Source organism: Oreochromis niloticus, linkage group LG19 (genome assembly GCF_001858045.2).
Source record: "Oreochromis niloticus isolate F11D_XX linkage group LG19, O_niloticus_UMD_NMBU, whole genome shotgun sequence".
NCBI lineage: Eukaryota > Metazoa > Chordata > Actinopteri > Cichliformes > Cichlidae > Oreochromis > Oreochromis niloticus.
This window is the reverse complement of record NC_031983.2, coordinates 30,555,054-30,573,486: the sequence shown is the minus strand read 5'-3', so window position 1 is coordinate 30,573,486 and position 18,433 is coordinate 30,555,054. Positions and strand designations below refer to the sequence as shown.

At 48.1% G+C, this 18,433-nt stretch overlaps 1 protein-coding gene across 17 annotated transcripts in view; it reads right to left on the bottom strand.

The window, feature by feature from the left end:
• Positions 1-1,152: 1,152 nt before the first annotated feature.
• myt1lb (myelin transcription factor 1-like, b) overlaps positions 1,153-18,433 on the bottom strand; it is a 126,873-nt gene continuing 109,592 nt past the window's right edge. For 7 of the 17 annotated variants that reach the window (XM_025900943.1, XM_019348501.2, XM_025900941.1 and 4 more), the window contains 12 exons: positions 14,836-15,066; positions 12,523-12,644; positions 12,032-12,094; positions 11,234-11,302; positions 10,505-10,567; positions 10,344-10,427; positions 8,883-9,104; positions 7,483-7,577; positions 7,053-7,156; positions 6,178-6,321; positions 5,550-5,612; positions 1,153-3,686 (listed from right to left, as the gene is read on the bottom strand). In XM_025900943.1, coding sequence (XP_025756728.1) covers positions 3,546-3,686; positions 5,550-5,612; positions 6,178-6,321; positions 7,053-7,156; positions 7,483-7,577; positions 8,883-9,104; positions 10,344-10,427; positions 10,505-10,567; positions 11,234-11,302; positions 12,032-12,094; positions 12,523-12,644; positions 14,836-15,066 — 1,401 coding nt within the window. In that variant the 3' untranslated portion in view covers positions 1,153-3,545. The remainder of the gene's footprint in view (positions 3,687-5,549; positions 5,613-6,177; positions 6,322-7,052; positions 7,157-7,482; positions 7,578-8,882; positions 9,105-10,343; positions 10,428-10,504; positions 10,568-11,233; positions 11,303-12,031; positions 12,095-12,522; positions 12,645-14,835; positions 15,067-18,433) is intronic. The other 10 variants (XM_025900944.1, XM_025900947.1, XM_025900952.1 and 7 more) reach the window with 10 other exon arrangements.

Genomic DNA, 18,433 nt, shown 5'->3' with positions numbered 1-18,433 from the left:
AGCAGCTGTGTTTTGAACTAACTGCAATTTATGGAGAGATTTATGAGGTAGAGCATAAAGTATAAAATAATAGAGTAAACACTAGATTTAGCTGGTTGGACTGCCCCCTCAGAGGAGGGGTCGCCTTATCTTAATGACCTTGTAGTACCATATCACCCTATTAGAGCACTTCGCTCTCACACTGCAGGCCTACTTGTTGTTCCTAGAGTATTTAAAAGTAGAATGGGAGGCAGAGCCTTCAGTTTTCAGGCCCCTCTTCTGTGGAACCAGCTTCCAGTTTGTACTGGACACACGTTTGAACTAGGTGCGATGCTACAGGCTCAGGCTGCTGGGGGACTTCCCATGATGCACCTGTCTCACATCCTTTCACTGTGTTTACACACCAGTGCTGCATGTCACTGATGTCTCTCCTCTCTGCTTCTGTTGGGAGTCACTTCCTGTTAAAAGGGAGTTCTTCTGTGCCACTGTCGCCAGGTGCTGCTCAGATTGTTGGGGTTGTCCTACATTATAAAGCATTCTGAGATGATAGCTGATACGAGTCGGTGTTATATCAGTGAAACACAGCTGAAATAAACCTGAACAATGAAGCTGACAGTGAGTCGGTCCCCACAGACTCCCATGTTCAAACTTTAACACACTGCTCTGGTCTCCAAACATAATTCGCCCTTCATAACAGCTGTACGGGGGGAGAATGTTTTTATAACCCACCTCTTTGCATTATTAGGGGTGTGGCTTCTGACGGACAGGTGGACAGAGACACAAGCAGCTGTCTGCTAGGTTTCACCTGAGCTAACTGGAGTCCCTGAACTGGAGCTCTTGAACATGTTTGTGCTGCTGGAGCCTTTCAGCGCATTTTTAATGACATCATCTGACCAATACCACGGCTGCTGTGAGGTCACTGTACTAACAGACCATTCATGAGGTCTGAGCTTCAGCTTTGGTGACATTCTCGGATTTTAATTGGATGCTACTGAGCACTGACTAGCAGGTACGTGTGAAGCTAGCGTGTCCAGATATGGTCTAGAAACAAAAACAACATCGCACAGGAGATGATTCAACTTCATTCATAAAGTTTAAGGCATCATTTCCTGGCGACCATCGCGAGCTGTAACCCGCTGAAGTGCTGCAGCGTCACATGAAGAACACAAAGAATTCGTTTCCAGGCCTCTGGCAACACATTTGTCTTTATTCTGAGTTTAAGATGTGTCAACATCCAGCATGACAAAAATTGTACAAAGTTCACAATTTATAAATGAAATATCACAGCAACTTGTGATCTCACACATTTATAGCAAAATTAAAATGTCAACAAATCCATGCTGTGTAGTACAAAAATAAATCAAACTTCAGTTCCACAGAGAGCACAATAGTTTATACAAAATCCTGTCTTTGTTGATGGTCACTGAACTCAACCTCCAACTAAATCAGCTGGCTCCGACTAAATAATAAACTCTGATGAATTCACAATAGTTTCTATGAAAGGTTCTAAATATGCGACGACCTCTTTGCGTTCCCTATAGATAGTCACAGATACTCTTTTTCAGGCTTGTTATTTATGTCCCAACGTCAGATGAGCAGCCGCTTTGTGCTTTAAAGTCCCTCCTCCATGTTCACTGGCAATGAGAATTAATTCAAAAACTGGTACTAGCTATTACTCTACTGAAGCGTTACTATATTGGCAAAAAGCTGCAGACACGATGCTGTGGAAAAAGGCGTACGCAGTCATGGATGATGGGAAGCAGAGTCCCGACAGAGGACGGTAAAGTACAATAGATGAGATTCGGTCAGGTGAACGACGACGAGCACCGTTTGCATTCGCTCTCGAGAAGGCAAATCCTGAACGTGAGCGCTAACGACTAGGACGACTAGGAGAAGGGAGGGGCGCGCACAGCGGCGTGGCCCCGCGAAGGTCGGGCTCCGGCACACCTTCGCCGCTTCCACTTATTTTTTTCAAACCTCGAACTGATTGACTATTTAACCCTTTGTACAGTGATTAGATATAAAGTGCTGCGGGGGATAACTTCATCTTCCTAAAACAGAGCAAAAATGACTGAATGTTTTTACACTCGATAGTAGCCTACGGCTAACTGCTATGGTTCGAACCAAGTCCCTGTTCTTCCTCTCTCAGTGGTACGAAATCCGATCGTGTGCCAGAGAGGTCACCTGGGAAATTGCACGCCGCCGTACGTAAGGATAATATCTTCAAGGACAAGTGCAAATAGTCTACTGGCACATAAGTGGGGACAGTGACCCTGTAAGTCCCGCTGTCATACTCTATAAATACTCTTTACAAAACCCTCGGAAACCCTCGCTTCAGGCTCTCGGGTACTGCTTTTAGCTTCTGTAAGAACATCAAAACATGGAAACGAAGGTGTCCCTGTGCAAAGTCGTACAGAAAAAAAGTGGAACTCATATACTTCCGCTCCTAAAACTCGACGTCCAGGTTCCCTCCTCCTTTTTTAAAAAGACTTTTTGTATTAAAAGATTTGTATAAAAATCAATATTTTACATTACAGGCTATATTAAAAAGATTCCTGTTACCCCGCTATGCTTATAAACAAGAGATTGCATATACCCAACCAACGTTTTTCCTTTGCAGATTGCATCGCCTTCCTGCTAGAAACCATAGTTCTGATATTGCAGAGACGTTTCCCGCACGAGTCTCCAAATTGAGCAGATTTGATAGCAGAGAGGTCTCTGTAGGTCTTTTCTACTAATTAACGATGAGCATGTGAACATGACGCGTTCCCCTAGGACTCAATTGGCTCTCCTAGGTAACGGGATTTCCACCATCGGGTTTCCGTGTAATGATGTTTCCCATAGAACTGTTCATACATACATTCATACAAACATCAGGTCAGTTTCCTCTCCGGGTTCGTTTACAGCACCGATTTTAAAAATGCCCCCACCTGCAGCTGCACGTCTTTTCTTTAAAACAAAGCACAAACTTTTCTCGAGCATTGGCAGAAAATAAAGCGATCTGCAAAACCAGTTCTTGTTCTGGAACAATCTACACGCAAGAAGAAGAAGAAGACGAAGAAGAAGAAGGAGGGAAAAAAAACATCGAAAAGTCCAGAATCGTCCACTGCGCGAGGAGAGAAATCCTCCTCCGTCGCTGCGTTTCGCTTCCACCGTCCACCTTTTTTTTTCATCTCGAATGCTTCGTGGCCAAGCGTTAAAAAGAGCTCACGTTCTGTTAGCGTTAGCTTACTGTTCAGAAATATACACTAAAAATGTGCATACATGAGCAGCTAGAAACATACATGACACTATGTGAGCTCTTATGAAAACGTACAAAATGTGAATGTCCTCAAAAACCAATTCTGCGTTCGGATGCTCTCCCTCGCAGCGAGACCCAGAAAGAGAAGAGAGAACGAAAAGGTGTTCCTACGCTTAGAGCCTCGCAATTTTTTCAGAGAACAGAATTTAGAATATATAACACTTTAGTGCGCCGGGCCGAGGAGATCAAACCATCGCTGCCTGTACGCGATTCGCCGCCCACGCCTGCGGCAGGAACAAAAAGTCTCCCTTTGCTGATTGGTTGGTTACACCTGGATCCCTTGGACGGCTTGCTTGATGTTTTCCAACAGCGCTTTGTTCTCGGGGCTCTGGTACTGCTCCTGGTTTGTGTACATGTCCGTCAGAGTGGTGACATAGGCGTCAAAGTTCTGCTCGCTGATTGGCTCCTGCAGGAAAACAAAAAGCACCGCACGGACACTGTCAGAGGCAAAAAATCATCAAACACCACAAACTCCACGTTAGAGTAAGACGCTGTTAACTCCAGGCCTCAAGGGCCGGAGTCCTGCAGGGTTTAGATCTCACCCTGGGTCCGCACACCATCACCAGGCCTCTGGAGAACTTCAAGACATGCTGAGGAGGTCATTTAAATCAGGACACATCTAAAACCTGCAGGACCTGGAGTTCCCCACCCCTGTGCTAAAGCATCACTGGTACACGAACACAAACAGAAGGAACACGGACACGTGAAGTACGGAAGCAAAGAAAGGCCAAAACCACTCAACGCATCACAGACGGCTGCACACTCTCACTGCTGGACCTCCTCGTACATACGGACCAGGACCAGCTCTCCATCAGACCTGTTCTGGTCTTCAGTCCAGTTCTTGTGTCATTTTCATACCTCAGCGTTTCCCTTCACTCAGACCGGCTTCCTGACAGCCGTCCTTCATCTTCAGTGAACAGAAGATGATCAGCTGAAGGTCCAGATCATCTCTCAGGCCCTCTGTCAGCTTTCTGCTTGTTCCCCTCGTTCTTAAAGACGGATCATCAGCTAACTGCTCTTTGGGAATCACCTTGTTGGTACAAAAATACTATTTTAGAGTCGGCTAAAGAAACAGGAACAAAAGTGTGTGTGACAGGCTGCTGGTAACAAACAGCCAAAGTTAGGTTAGTGTTAGTAAGTTCATGATTCAGAGGTCAGAGTTAACACAAAATAAAAAGGAATAAAACCCATTCCTCTGACGATGGTTGGGCAGACTGACTGAATCCAAAGAAAACACTTCAGAAAGCAGGAGAACTGTTGCTAATGACAACTGTTAAAAATAAACAGTAAGTGGTGGCCCAAGACTTTTGCACAGTGCTGTAACTTCCTGTTCTTTGTAAAGCATGACAGGATGAAGACGTCAACCTTGTCATTGTTGCATTGGAAGACACAACACTGGGTGAAGCTCTCGGCCAGTTTAGCGTCTGCACTCATGCTTTAATGACATCATCTCCTCGCGCCAGCATCACGAGGATCAGGTGATGCTGAGGTCGAGAGGTCGCAGAGGTCCCAAATCCTCCTGCAGGCTGTTGATGATGGTGGAGTCCAACACTGGTTCCTCCAAAGTCCATGTCAGTGAGAAACTAGAGAAACTCGGGACCTGTCTCTGCAGGACTTCTTCTACACCTTCACAGCCACTTTTCCTGTAAGTCTGTGACATGAGAATGAAAGCTCTGTGGTTTAATAAATGAACAGCTCAAAGATTAGCAGCAGACTTTGTGAGTCCTTTCAGCACTGCAGGCGTTTCTTTCATGATGGAAAAAGCTTTTCGGGAGACTCGTCCATTGTTGTAGCTCACATGCCTGAGAGACAGACACACAGACTTCCTAAACTCCGGGTCTGCTTTTGAGACGCGGTGAACATTCTGACAGGTTTGGGGTCAAATCTGTGCCGGCAGACACAACCTGTGACTCATCATTGACTTTCTCCCCCAAAACAGTTCGGTGGCATCGACGCATCTCGATCGGACACTGGAACACTGCACGGGTGGAACATCTGACCTTCTGATGCTCTGACTGATTGGATCAGGCCGGATTCATTCACCCCAGAACAAAGACGTCCAAGCTAGAGTTCGTATATCTGACGAATCAACCAGTTCAAACTTGGCAGCCAAATGTTTCTGAAGCCAACATTAAGGATTTAGTGCTGATTAAGAGTCACATTAAGGTGTTTAATTGCCTTTCTTTGCTTCCATAACAACAGAAGTGCGTCAGACACGAAGCAGAATCCAGCAGATTGCATCAGAGCACGTGAATCGCTGCTCACTTACTTGCTGGTGCATCTGTAAGCAGCTGTTAGTCCTCAGAGGCGGCTCTTTGTGCGTCAGTGGTTTCTGGAAGGAAAAGAGGGACAATCTCCTTTTAAATCGCTTTGAGAAACCAGGCTGTAGTCTCACAATCAAACACTAGATGGCAGTATTTAACTGAGAAACAACACAAGCTGGTCTTCATTGGTTATTCTGCTGCAGTGCTGTGGACATTTTTCACCAGAGGAAATTTGAAAATGTAAAAGTTGATTTTATAAAATGCTCCAGTTTCACTCATTCCTCTGTCAGCGAAACGTGTTAGTTAAATAAAAGGATAAGAGAGCAGCGTGATTACCATAAAACTCGTTTTTAATCATGTAAAGCAAACAGATGAACGTATATATAAACGTGTACTTTGATTCCTCCAAAACAGTCTGAAATAAACTAACAATAAAAGACAAAAACCTCAATATTTCAGTTCATGGAGATGCTGAGAGAAACTACCACTCCCCCTCGCTGTTTGGAGAGACAAGCAGCGTCCCACACTTCAGGCTAAGCAGCATGCACATTGGGCTGAGCTTAAATACACAGATAATGCTACGGTCAGCTTTAATCTGCAACTTGCTGGCTTGCCGTTCCTGGTGGCCCTTACCATATGAGGGAGCTGGACATTAGCTAAACTGTTAATCAGTGACTGGCTGAGGTTGGCCAGCTCATGCAGGAGAGATTCATTTTGCTGTTCAATCACCTTGTTTTCCTCTTCTATGGACTTCAAGTTGGACTCCATTGTTGTGATCTGCAGAGAGGGACGGTGCAGAGTTAGCGCACAGCGTCACGGGCAGCTACGCACCACTGCAGGATCGGATCGTACGAGGTGTGACCAGAAAGTTCTGCAAATCCACCTCGACAGCCTCCAGGGCTGAAGAACAAGCCGCAATTCCTCTAATGTCCACAGGAGGCGTAGTACCATTTACACAGGTGTGCACAGCTAAGTTAATGCTACTTCCTGCAGGTTTGAGGCTCGAGGTGCAGCAAGGGATCTACAGGTAGGAGGCCCAGAGCCGCACAAGGAGACGAGCTTGAAGGGAAGGCTAAACGTTAGTCAGGCGTGTAAGTTAAGCCGGGATTTGGTGAGGAGGCCTAAACAGTCCAGCCTGAGGGAGCTCTCTGCTTCTCTTTATTTTTGTTTATTTCATTTTTTGCTGACTGATATCTGCACATGCAGGGGGAGGAGCTACGTGAGACTAAACTTCAGCATGTTCCCCTCACTTCAAGCTGATCGCCACCCCTTATTCTAGTGTACCCACCTGTAAGTATTTGCAGGTAAATCTAATTAGATTACACCTTTAGTTGGAGGCAGCATTACAGGAGGAGGTGCTCAAGGAGGTGATCCACTTCCCCAGAACCTTTTTAGCCCCACCTCGTGACCTCATTATAATCTCCATAACAACGTTTGGCTTTTGAGCTCTGAGGGGCGGAGCTGCAGAACTTTACAATCACACCCGGTACAGACAGGAAGCGACTCACCTGTGTTCTGAGTTTGATCATGTCTGCTTCCACTTGTGAATTCGATTCACTTAAGTCTTTGATTTCTTCATCCAGCTGTTTGATCTCCTCCTCGTGCTCCAGCCCTGCACACAAGGAGGGACTCTCAATCACACCAGCACCTTTTGTATCGAAGTAATTAAAAATTGTGCCGGACGCTCGGCGTGCGACCGCCTCCACCTACGCCGCACCAGCTCGTTTAAGCTAATTAAGACTCAATAACCTGACAGACACATTACAGCAAACCCAGCCCTGTTCCTCGGCTCCCCTCATTATTCACACCCCGCTCACACACACACACACACACTCCTGATTGGTCCATTATGTGGAATTGGAAGTCTCTTCAGGAAATCACTCCATGGCCGTGTTCCTGATTGGCTGCATTGTGTGTGTGAGTGGTAGTTGCGGTTACCGTTGCTGGCACGCTGCTGCTTTATTGTTAGCATTTCCACTCCGGAGAGCCTGGCTTTCCTCATGGCGGAGGTGGCACGCGGACAACCTGACAGACTGGAGGCAGCGACAAGAACAGGAAGCATTGTTTCAGTATATGATGGGCGCCACAGACACACACAGCGAGCCAACGCTCTCCACAGATGGAAAACACAAACCCCCCTCCCCCCGACCCAGTGTGTTCTTCCTAAAGAACTTCAACCAAGCAGCAGCCTGCAGTTCCTGGACTGTCCAGCAGAGGCTCCATCACCGACTCAGTCCAGAAATAAACACGTTTACAGCCCACAGTGCTGTCATGTGAAGCCCGGCACATATTTAATATACTGTCAATCAATCAATCAATCAATCAATCAGTCTTTATTGACAGACTTTACGTCCATAGTTAAAAAAAAACACAACATATAAAAAATTATTAAATATTTTTAAAGATATAAAACCATAATATACGTAAAATACACAATTACATAAAAGAAATCAATAAATACACACACAGTTTAACTGGTGCTTCCTCAGAGTGGATGAGTAACACTCGCTGTCGATCTGTGAGCTGCTAACCTTAACCCTGTTAGCAGAGCCGTCCAAACACCCACAGCTACAAACATCTGACTGACACGGCCCCCTGTAGGTATCCTATGAAGGATTCTCATTGCATCATTATGTGCAACGTGCAGTTTCTGCACTGCCTGTAAGATGTCCACAAGGGGGCAGTATATAGTGATGTGCAATACACTTTAAACAAAGCTACTGTAAGTGATACCGAACAGAAGCTGAGTTTGCACATAGAGCTAACAGCGCTGTCTGTATATGTCATTTAACTGTATTTGGTTTCCATGCAAAAGCTGAACCTAGACAGGAAGTCTACTTTTGACTACAGGAAGTCTCACAAACCTCCTGCAGTCAGACATGTAACCCCCATGTGTGACGCTCAGGCTAAAAGCTCTCCATCCAAGCTTGTGTCCTGAAACACGTTTGCTCATTCACTGCGAGCTCTTTCTGCACACATGGAAGCACGAGCGCTGCCAGCCCTGATAATTCATTCGAGTTTTTGACTCATTCAGCAGTCGAGTTGTGTTTTTCCTACGGTGGAGATGAAACAGTGTTCGTCTGTGGCAGAAGTCCCCACAGTTTGCTCGGCCGTCCCCCTTCTGTCCGATTCATCCTGAATCAGCTCGATGGGCTTTCGGTCTGCAGACTGTGCAGCTCGTCCATCGTCTGAAGCCTCCATCTGGTTCTGTTCTACTAATGTTTTGTCTGTAGGATGCAGCCCTGCCTGACCCGCCTGTCTGCCTACTTATCCATTTATGTAGGGACTTTTGTGCACGTCCTTCTCCTAAAAGCTCCGCCCACACACCCCTGACTCACCTCCGATGCGTCAGGAAGCTTCCGCTGACGTGACCCGAGCCGTCGCAGCCTGGCGTCGGGCAGGACATGCCCTCCGTCTTCCCGGACTTCCACGTGAACTGAATGCCGTTCAGGTATCCGTCCTTTTGCCTCTTGGCTGCGATGGGGCATCCGGACGCGCTTCTGTGGGATGCATACTTCCCCGTCACGTGACCCTGACCATCACATCCCGGGACCGGACACCTGAGCGGGGGAAAAAAATCACATTTTCATCATACAGGAGATAACCTCGTCTCTGTGACCTGCGAGTCGGAGCTCGTGCCTCCTCAGCAGCGAATCGCTGAACAGCTGATGTTATTTTTCTGCTTTGCGTCTTTGCTTTTGCTCCGATTTAAACAAAGATACGATCATCTTATTTTAAAGCTGTCCCAGTGGCAGTATCACGGGGGAGGGGGCGGTGACAGTGCATCAACACCCGCGCTAATCAGATGCATCGAGGCAGTAAATTATTCCAAATGTCACAGCACGCACAACGGATTACGGCTAAAGCCGTGGACGTATCAGTTCTGTCTGCTTTTAGTTCAACCTCATGGAAAACAGATAGAGGAGCTTCACCGGCTTTCTCCACTTAAAGGAATTTATTTCATTCATCTTCTGTCTGTTCTGCCCAAAGCTTCCCCTGAAGTGATGGGACAGTCCTCTCACACATGCAGGACCGTCTGAACTCAAACTGAGCGTCTTTACTAGTTTCCTTCTGAGAAATATCTGATTAGATCTACAGCACCCCCTCCCCACCTCCCACCTCCCCCATCTGGGGTGTATCTCGTTTCCCCGCCCCTTCATTCATTCCTCACATAAACTGCCCATCATGCCGTCTCAGTGGGCCTCACTGATAAGTGCGCATAAACCAGGAAGAAGCTCTCGTTTGCAGTGGCTCGTCTTCTTCTTACGGCGCGCCCGTGTAACCGCGGAGCATCCTAACGCGGTCAGCGTGAGCCGACTGTCCTCACAATCCGGCAGAATGAGGAGCGTCGGAGTATTGTTTGTGCTCTGCACCACCAGAGAAATCAATGCAGCTGCAGAGCCGAGGCCAGAGAAGCACATCGCGGGATTCGGCTAAAGTCAATCAATCTCTCTGCCTCCGTCTCGCTCTCTTTGTCTTTCCTACCTGTGTGTGTCTGCAGGAGACTGCAGAACCTCCCCCAGCCTCCTGTGAACTCACACAACCCCACGCTCTCCGAGTTTCTCCTTCACACTCCGGCACAAACTTTGCCCTCCGAGGACATTCGTCCTGTCAGAGCTCATACTGACTCCTGCTTACAGGAGGCGAGCAGCGGCACAGCCGTGCACGGCTCCTTTGCATCACATCACGTGTCACGCGGGAAATATGTGGCGGGCAGAGCTGGTTTCAGAAGGAGGAGGAGGAGTTATCGCCGGGGTTTAAGGGAGACAGAAGACGGATGATGAGTGTCTGTACTGTACCTGATAGGCTCCTGGTCCTCCTTGTTCTCTTTGCTGTGGATGATCTTTATCCCACTTTTCCTGGCACGTGGACACCCTGAAAGACTGTAGATAAATGACAGCGTTACAGAGAGGAGAGCGATCTGCGGGTTTAATACGTGCATGGCGCGGCGGTGCTTTACCTTCTGTGTGAGGCGTAGTTGCCAGTGATATGTCCCGAACCGTCGCACCCTGGTGTCGGGCACCTGGGGCACAAAACGCAAAAAGGGCTCAGGGCCTATGGCATCTCAGCTGTAACACGCTACATTCATTCAAAGGAACGAGCTGCGACGTCTGCTTAAGATCAGTGTCAGAAACTGCAGTTCCTCTAACGTCCACCGGAGGCTCTAAGAGCCAGCCAATCCCCATCCTTTCATAACGCCGTGCTCAGCTTTTTAAATCACATCATCTGACCAATAACACAGCTGCTGGGAGGTTACCGTAGTAACTGAGCTGTCAACAAGTCCGAGCTACAGTTTAGGCGAAATTCTGGGATGTTACTCGGCACTGATCAGCTCACCGTCCGGAACAAATGTCATCACTTTAAAACTTGAGGGTTAGAGATGTGAGGACGTTACTGTGTTCCACACTGATCTTAATTCTGAGGCTTCTTTAACAATATTTACGTCTTTTATTGTCATAAAATCTCTAAAACATGCGGCGAGTTCCTGCTGCTGTCGTTACGGCCTCACACACTCTTTTCTCCATCACTGTTGGATTTAAATCACATGCACGTCTTTCCCACTCGGACCGCTTCAGGTCAGCTCTTTCACTCAGGCCCTGCCTGCAAACCTCTCCGTCAGCAGCGCGTACATTCGTGTGAGCTCGACATACAAATCAAACACGTGTGAGTGAATCATGTCACGCCTTACTTGAGCTCTTGCGCGTTGTTGGCCAGCATGCTTCGAATGCTTTTGTCGGCTAAAGGACAACCTGAGAGACTGGAAAATACAGCAGTGGAGCGTTAGTCACACAAGGATCAGGGAGGGAAAACTCCAACACTCCCACTACTGAAACACAACACAAGCAGCCTGCACTCACACTCCCGCTCCAAAGCATGCACAGAAAACACAAGATATCAACCAGGAAATGTAATAAAGCCATGATGCACGTGCAGGGAGCTGAGCTTTAACGTTAACCCTCTGAGTATTTGCGCCCGTGGCCAAAGGTTGGGTGCAGCGCTCGGCTCAAACGGGGCTGAAGAGCGTTTCCGGAAACTTTGCCGGGATCGTGAGTTTCGATGGGGGGAATCCAAAAGTGTGAGGCTTCGCTCGCTCCATGCACACTCGTCCCACACTCAGCATTTCTGCTTCCACCTGCCGTCTCTGAATGCTAAATGCTTAGTCTGCATCGCGCTGCGGGAAAGGCCTGGAGGACCGAATAACACCAGCTTAGACGGCTTTACGCACGGCCCATCGAGGGATGGCTTCATCCGGGGTTTAGCTTAGGAAAATGAGCATGTAGCCGATCTTTAATTAATTTCTAGTCTCTTCTTATTCCTGTATTTCAGCCCCGCTTCAGCGTGACCGGTCAAATAGTCAAAGGGCTAACAGATAAGAGAGAGAGAGGGAGAGAGAGAGCCTACAGGTGCCTGACAGCATAGTCGAGGTAAGCTGAAAACAATAAAGAGAAATAGACTTAGAATCCACCAGGAGAAAAGGAAGTCACACCTTCGATGTGAGGCGAAATTGCTCGTCAAGTGACCACTTCCATCACACCCCGGTGTGGGACATCTGCCACCGGAAAAATAGACAGATTTATAAGCCCAAAGGGAAGGAGAAGGAAAAGTGAAAATTAGAGAAAAAGCGGGGGAGGGGGGTCGTTTCTGGTGTGTTCGGTTTTCATTGTTTCCAGTTTAGCTTCACTGTCTCTGCTTCATACTCCTGACATCTCCACACTGACAGCTGCCGCGTCCATAAAGCGTCTACCGCAGCGCAGGATTTACCAGGTCTGAGATCAGCGTGGACACATGGATAACGCTGGGAAATAAAAGTCATAGAGCAAAGCCACTGCCAGTAGCGCCGGACGGGAGGGAGGGGAGGGAGGTGGTAGGCCGAGAGGAGGATGGAGGAAGAAACAAGGTGGAGGGGAAGCAGAGCATGAGTGGGGAGAGGCAGGTGGGGTCAGGTGGGAGGAGGAGGAAGAGGAGGAGGGCGCTTACGTTATCAGGTCCTTCTTCGTCTCCTTGCACTGGAGGTATTTGGGCTTGGGGCTCGGCATGTTGACGTCTGTGGTGTAGGAGCGGTCGTCCAGGAGGTCGTGGAAGGGGTCGAGGTCGTCCGGCTGTGGGACGAGGGCGTGGACCAGGAAGACACGGGGGGAAGAGGAAGAGGAAAAAAGGTTTTTTAATAAATCCAATCTTTCCATTAAAGGAACAGTTCACCTCAAATCACATGGACATATTTTCCAGCTGCACATTTCCAAATATGATGGAACAAACTTCTGTACGGAAATTTAAACAGATACAGAAATAATTAAACGGCTCCGATAATAAATGTGCAAGACATTTTTAGATAAACTTCATTTATCCAGCAGCCAAAACATTAAATACGTCTGTGTAGAACGCTCCATAAGGGAATAAATACATTTTGAAACATGACAAAACAAATAATTTAAAGCCACATAAAAGAAATTAAATATAAGAAATAAAGTAAATAAACAAGTACAATAATTATGAAATAATTTAAATAGAGTTAATGATGTTTCATTGTTATTTGTATCTATGCTGTTTTTAATGATCTATATTTAGTTATGGATTTATTTCCTGTTACATTTCTTTATGCATGTGCTTTTAAATAAACAGGAACATTAAAACGAAGGTAATGATTTTCACATTTTATAAAATATTCACTGACATTATGAATATATTTATTGCATTTCTTTCATTTTGGCCATTCCTGTCCTCCGTAGCCTCGAGGCACAAACTGCCAAAATTCTTTGTATAATTTTTTGTGTGCTTGGAAAATAAACTGGAAACAATTAGAGAAGCAAATAAAAACACAGATATCAATAAATTACATATTTATAAATTATATAATTCCTGTATTTATTTTGGATCGTTTTTTATGCATGTAAAAGTCTTTTTATTCCTTTGTTTTGGCAGTTTCAATCTTCCATACTTTCTCTGAGTTTCTCGTGAGCAGTTTCAAATATATGAATTCATTTTGAAGCAGCCGCACACGTTTGTCTGAGGGAGCGTTCTCGCGAGCGTCTCTCCTCTCATAAATTCATAATCGTCTCTCAGCGCGCGTGAAATCTTAAAATGTAGGAGACGTCTGATAAAACACAATAAACCAAAGTGAGTGAAGGACGAGCTTGATGTGGTCACGTGTGGTTCAAACAATCATCACTGTGAGTCTGACAGGAAGTAAGCCCTGAGAGGAAGCGCTGCCTCCCTCGTGCCTTTGCACACATTCATGGTGAGAACACTCGGGGAGTTGGCCCCCACGCGATGCAGCTTTCGGCCACTAGATGGCACTGCGGTGAAGCGCCAGAGCGCCGCCGCCTGTGTTCTGTGGGCCTTTGTCTGCAGTGCTTGCGGCCGGGGCTCGACGGCCGTGGATGCAAATCCTCTTTTCCTTCCCTCAGTGCTTGCAGTGTATGTACAGTAATGCCCATAAAGAGACAGGTCCAGATACAGCCCAAATTATCCAGCACTCAAGCTGTCTCGGGGTGCACGACGCTGGGTCGGGCCAGCCAGTTTCGCCAATTAAAGGGAGCGCAGGCTGCGAGGCGGCCAGGCGGGGGAACGACGCAGGCATACTCGGAGATGCAGAAAGTAGGCTAGCATCTACACACTCCCAAAGAGACACACACACACACACTCTTATGAATATTCACACACAGCAAAAGAGGCACATGTACTGTACATGCATGCGCCCGTCGCAGCAGTGGTGCATTGATTTCCTGCAGTTCTTTGATGAGATGAGCTATTCCGATTCCCTCCCAAGGTGCTACTTTGCATAATTCATTTTTGGAGAGGAGCAAAATGTAAAAACAGAAAGCCAGCATGCAGCGAGCACGACGCAAACAGAGACGGTAACTCCGCGCACGGCGGCGCTGACATCAATTAACATGCAGATTCATTAGGTTTCCCTCAAAAATCCCCCTCATATGACTTTCTAATGATTCCAAATATAACAGCGAGTCAGACGGCGAGGTAAGAAACCTCGAAGACGATCAGACGGCAGTGCAAATGTTTGACTTGGAGACAGAGTGTTGAATCAATGGCTTGGAGGGAGATAATTTGGGCTGAGCCTCGCTGAGCAGACAGCATAAGTGACGCATGCCAACTGTATGGTCTATCAGCTTCCAGAGACACACTCCTGCTTTGCAATTATCACCAGCAGTGTCACGGCCGCCTGTGGTCCGCCGCTCCCCTCCCTCACCCTCCTGCGCGTCACTCATCCATCACGAACATTCAAAGATGGAGACAGACGTGATCTCGGCGACCTTTAGGCCGTGACCCCTTTACCTCTTTCTCGTCCTCGTCTATGTGTTTGATCTTGGTGTAGTCTACGGGCAGGTCCCAGCAGTCTGCCGCGTCCCCCATGCCGTAGCAGCGGGAGCCCAGCAGGGCGGCCTGCCTCTGGGGGGACATGGGCTCAAGGGGCGTTAGCACCGAGTCGCCTGCGCCGCCGCTGCAAAGACGCTTGCTCACGCTCAGGTCCAACGTACCGTTCTCATCGACATCTAGACCGGGACTCTGGAGGGTGCGTGGGGTCGGCGTGCGCGTGCGTTTAAAGTCGGGAGGATGAGGAGGCGGGGATGGAGAGAAAGGGATAAAAGAGAGAGAGAGAGCGTCTGATTAACAGCAGTCAAACATTTTCAGGCTCTACGGTCAGAGATGGGCAAAACACTGAGGAGGAAGAAAAGTTTGCAGCTGCAGCTCAAACATCTGAAACAACGCTCCAGTTCTGTTTGGTGTTTTTGCCCAAGTCTGCGTAGGAAGAAACATTAGCAGAGCACAGTAACAGATTCAGGAGAGGGTCAAAAAGACGAAGAGGTCGTCAGCGCATCCCTCTGCGAACCCTCCTCTTCCTTTCTGTCTCCGTCTCTCTTTCCTTCCATCCCAGCACTCTGCAGTGTGTGTTTGTGTGCGTTTGTGTGTCGGTGTGAGTCTAATGTGAGCAGACATGGCGGGGGGAGCAGAGGCTGAGGGTTAGGGAGGAGTGATGAGCAGCGGCGGCTGAAATGACGCCCAAAAATAGAGACAGAACTGGACTGGAATGAAGCGGGCCGCATCCCAAATCGTGCACGTTTCTCTCCACGGCGTCGTATCGGAAACCCTCACAAACAGCCCCCCCCCCCCCCCCCCCCCCCCTTTGCTCCTCAGTCTCTTTGCTGCCTCGCTCGAGCAGGAGAGCCCGCGTCAACGCTGATCCCGGCCGACGGCGTCCCTCGGGGGCGGATTCCCCTGGTGCCTGAAGCCTGACGCACGCTCACTCAAACACACGGGCGGAGAGATTCGGGACCTGAAAACTGCAACAACCGAGGCTCCAGCAAAAAGGAGCCAACAAACTTCCCGGCTGCAGGGTCGTCTATCCGAGGAGGAAAACATCACACGAGGAACAATAAAAAGTAAATCATGCACGAGTCCCGTCTCCTAAAAATCCCCAAACAGCTGAAATACAAGCCTGGCTTCTCCCTGCAGGACGCGTCTGTGCAGCTCACGTTTGTCTCTGTGGGTCGTGTGGAAAATATGATTTCTTAGTTTCTGCAGATTTATCAGCTTCCAAAGATAACCCGAGGAAATGATGCAGAAACAGACGCCGTGTTTGAGGTCATGCCGCGTGTTTTGGATCCTTGTTGAATTCAGGACATGACCTGATCTCCAGCCTGCTTCACTTTGTCTCACAGCGATCAGGCTGGTGTGGAGCTCAACTCAGTAAAGACATGTTTACAGTTTATTCATCATTTATAAAGTCTGGTGCTCTAAATCATCCCCGTATTTACTCAGGTTATCTTTGTCTGATATCAAAGTTGGTTCTGAAACAAATATGCAAAACACTAAGAAATCATGAAAGGGGCAAAGACTTTTCCACAGCACTGTGTCTGTTACACAAACAGGAAAAACAAGTACAACGAGAATAATCCAGCAAGGGAACGAACACAGTCCCCACAGGGAACCTGAACCCTGTTCTCTGGGATTACAGTCCTCTGGATTATACACACACCACATCCCAGCTTCCCTGACTGACTCAGTCTGTTTCATGAATTCTATTTTGTGTTTTGTTGGCAGTAAAACATGTCAGATAAAACAGACGTAGGCTCTGTGCAGGTTTTATCCAGCCCTACAGCTGCAGTCTCCTCCGCCCGCCACAGGGGGCTCCACACAAACTCGCTCATGTCCAAGGCTTAACTAAACGTCATCACCCATCGGGCTGCTTCTCCCATCTTTGCTGTAATCCCAGAATACGGAGCAGCCCGGGACAAAGAATTTTGAAACTAGAACAGGATCTTGTGCAAACCTCACTGAGCAGAGCCCCAGTGTCCTGGATGAAAGTCTTGTGGATTGTAAGTGAGAGTGAAAGTTGGTTTTACTGGTTTTACTGGTTGCACCTTTGTGCTGCTGTGGTTACAAACAGAGCACAGTGATAAACAAAGAGTCTGAGGCACGGCCGCGGCGGCACGTGGCTCTCCGTGCGTGCCGCTGACTTGTCGCCCTTGTGAGCGTGCTCAGCACATCGCCCTCTCCTTGTCAGCTGTTGTATTGTGTGTCACTGCCCAATTAACGTGACCCACCCCTTCATATCGAGTTAACGAGGATGAGATGTAGAGAGGGCCGCCTTCCTGATCCGCCCAACCCCCTGCGGTGACCCCTGACCTCCGTTGCCATGGCATTGCTGGGTGTAAAGGAGCCAGGTCGCTCAATAGTTCTGGCCACATTATTTCCACCCTCTAATTCCAGTTCTTAAAATAAAACCAGCCTCGCTGCTCGCTCTGCTCTCTGGTTGCTGCGACTGCTTTTTGCTGCTCAGGAAAAATGAATCTCGTCGCCGTGACTCCTGATCTCGGTCCTCCGCTGAGTCCTGCTCTGAGTCCTGCTCTCGGTCCTGCTCTGAGTCCTGCTCTGAGTCCTGATCTGAGTCCTGATCTCGGTCCTGCTCTGAGTCCTGCTCTGAGTCCTGATCTTGGTCCTGCTCTCAGTCCTCTCAGACCTCTGTGAAGGCCAAACAATGATTATTACGTACAATAATAACGTGACGCGTTTCCAGCTCATTTCAACGCTCCTCTGATTGGCTGCCCCTCGTAAACAGATCTGAATAGCAGATCTCTATGACATCACAGAGAGCCAAAAGGAAGTCTGCAGCCTGAGCCTTTGGCCCACAGAGCTGTTGTGTCAACCACAGAAAGAGCAGGAAGATGACAGAATAGAAGCAGAAGTGTAATCGATGCAATCTCAGTCAGCATGACAACACGATTCTGGTCCACATCCTTCTACATGCATACATGCACAAGCAAGCTTTGCCACCTGAGGAAGACTTCTGCCTGAGCCAAAGAGCTGGCACAGTGATAAAGAACCGGGAACAGACCCAGCAGCACGTGGCTGAGGCGAAGGTGGGAGGTGCTACCACGAGAGAGTGATACGCAGATGCAGATCTCCAAGTTCAAGATTGCTGTTCAACCAGGAAAGAGAGGACCGCCCTCTCTGGGTTGGGGAGGAGTTGGTGCCCCAAATAAAGGAATTCAACTTCTTTGGTTCTTATTAATAAGTTGGGAGAGAGGAGCGCTGTACTGGTCTGTTGTGGTGAAGATTTCTTGGTACACTTATGTTCCCACAGCCATGTGGTAGATGGAGGACAGAAGCAGCAGGGTCACTCAGGAGGAACTCGGAGTAGAAAACAGTCGGCCGAGGTGGTTCATCTCACCAGGAAACCTCCGGGGTGGCTTCTATGTGAGGTGTGTCGGCATGTTGGACTGGCAAAGCAGACCCAGGACATGGGCATGCCTCCGAGGAGCTGGAGGAGGTGGCTGCTCGGAGGGAGGTCCAGGTATCTCTGTTTACAGCACTGCCCTGTGACCTGCATAAATGGTTAGCAGTGACCTTTTGTAAAACCTCAGCTTGTGTA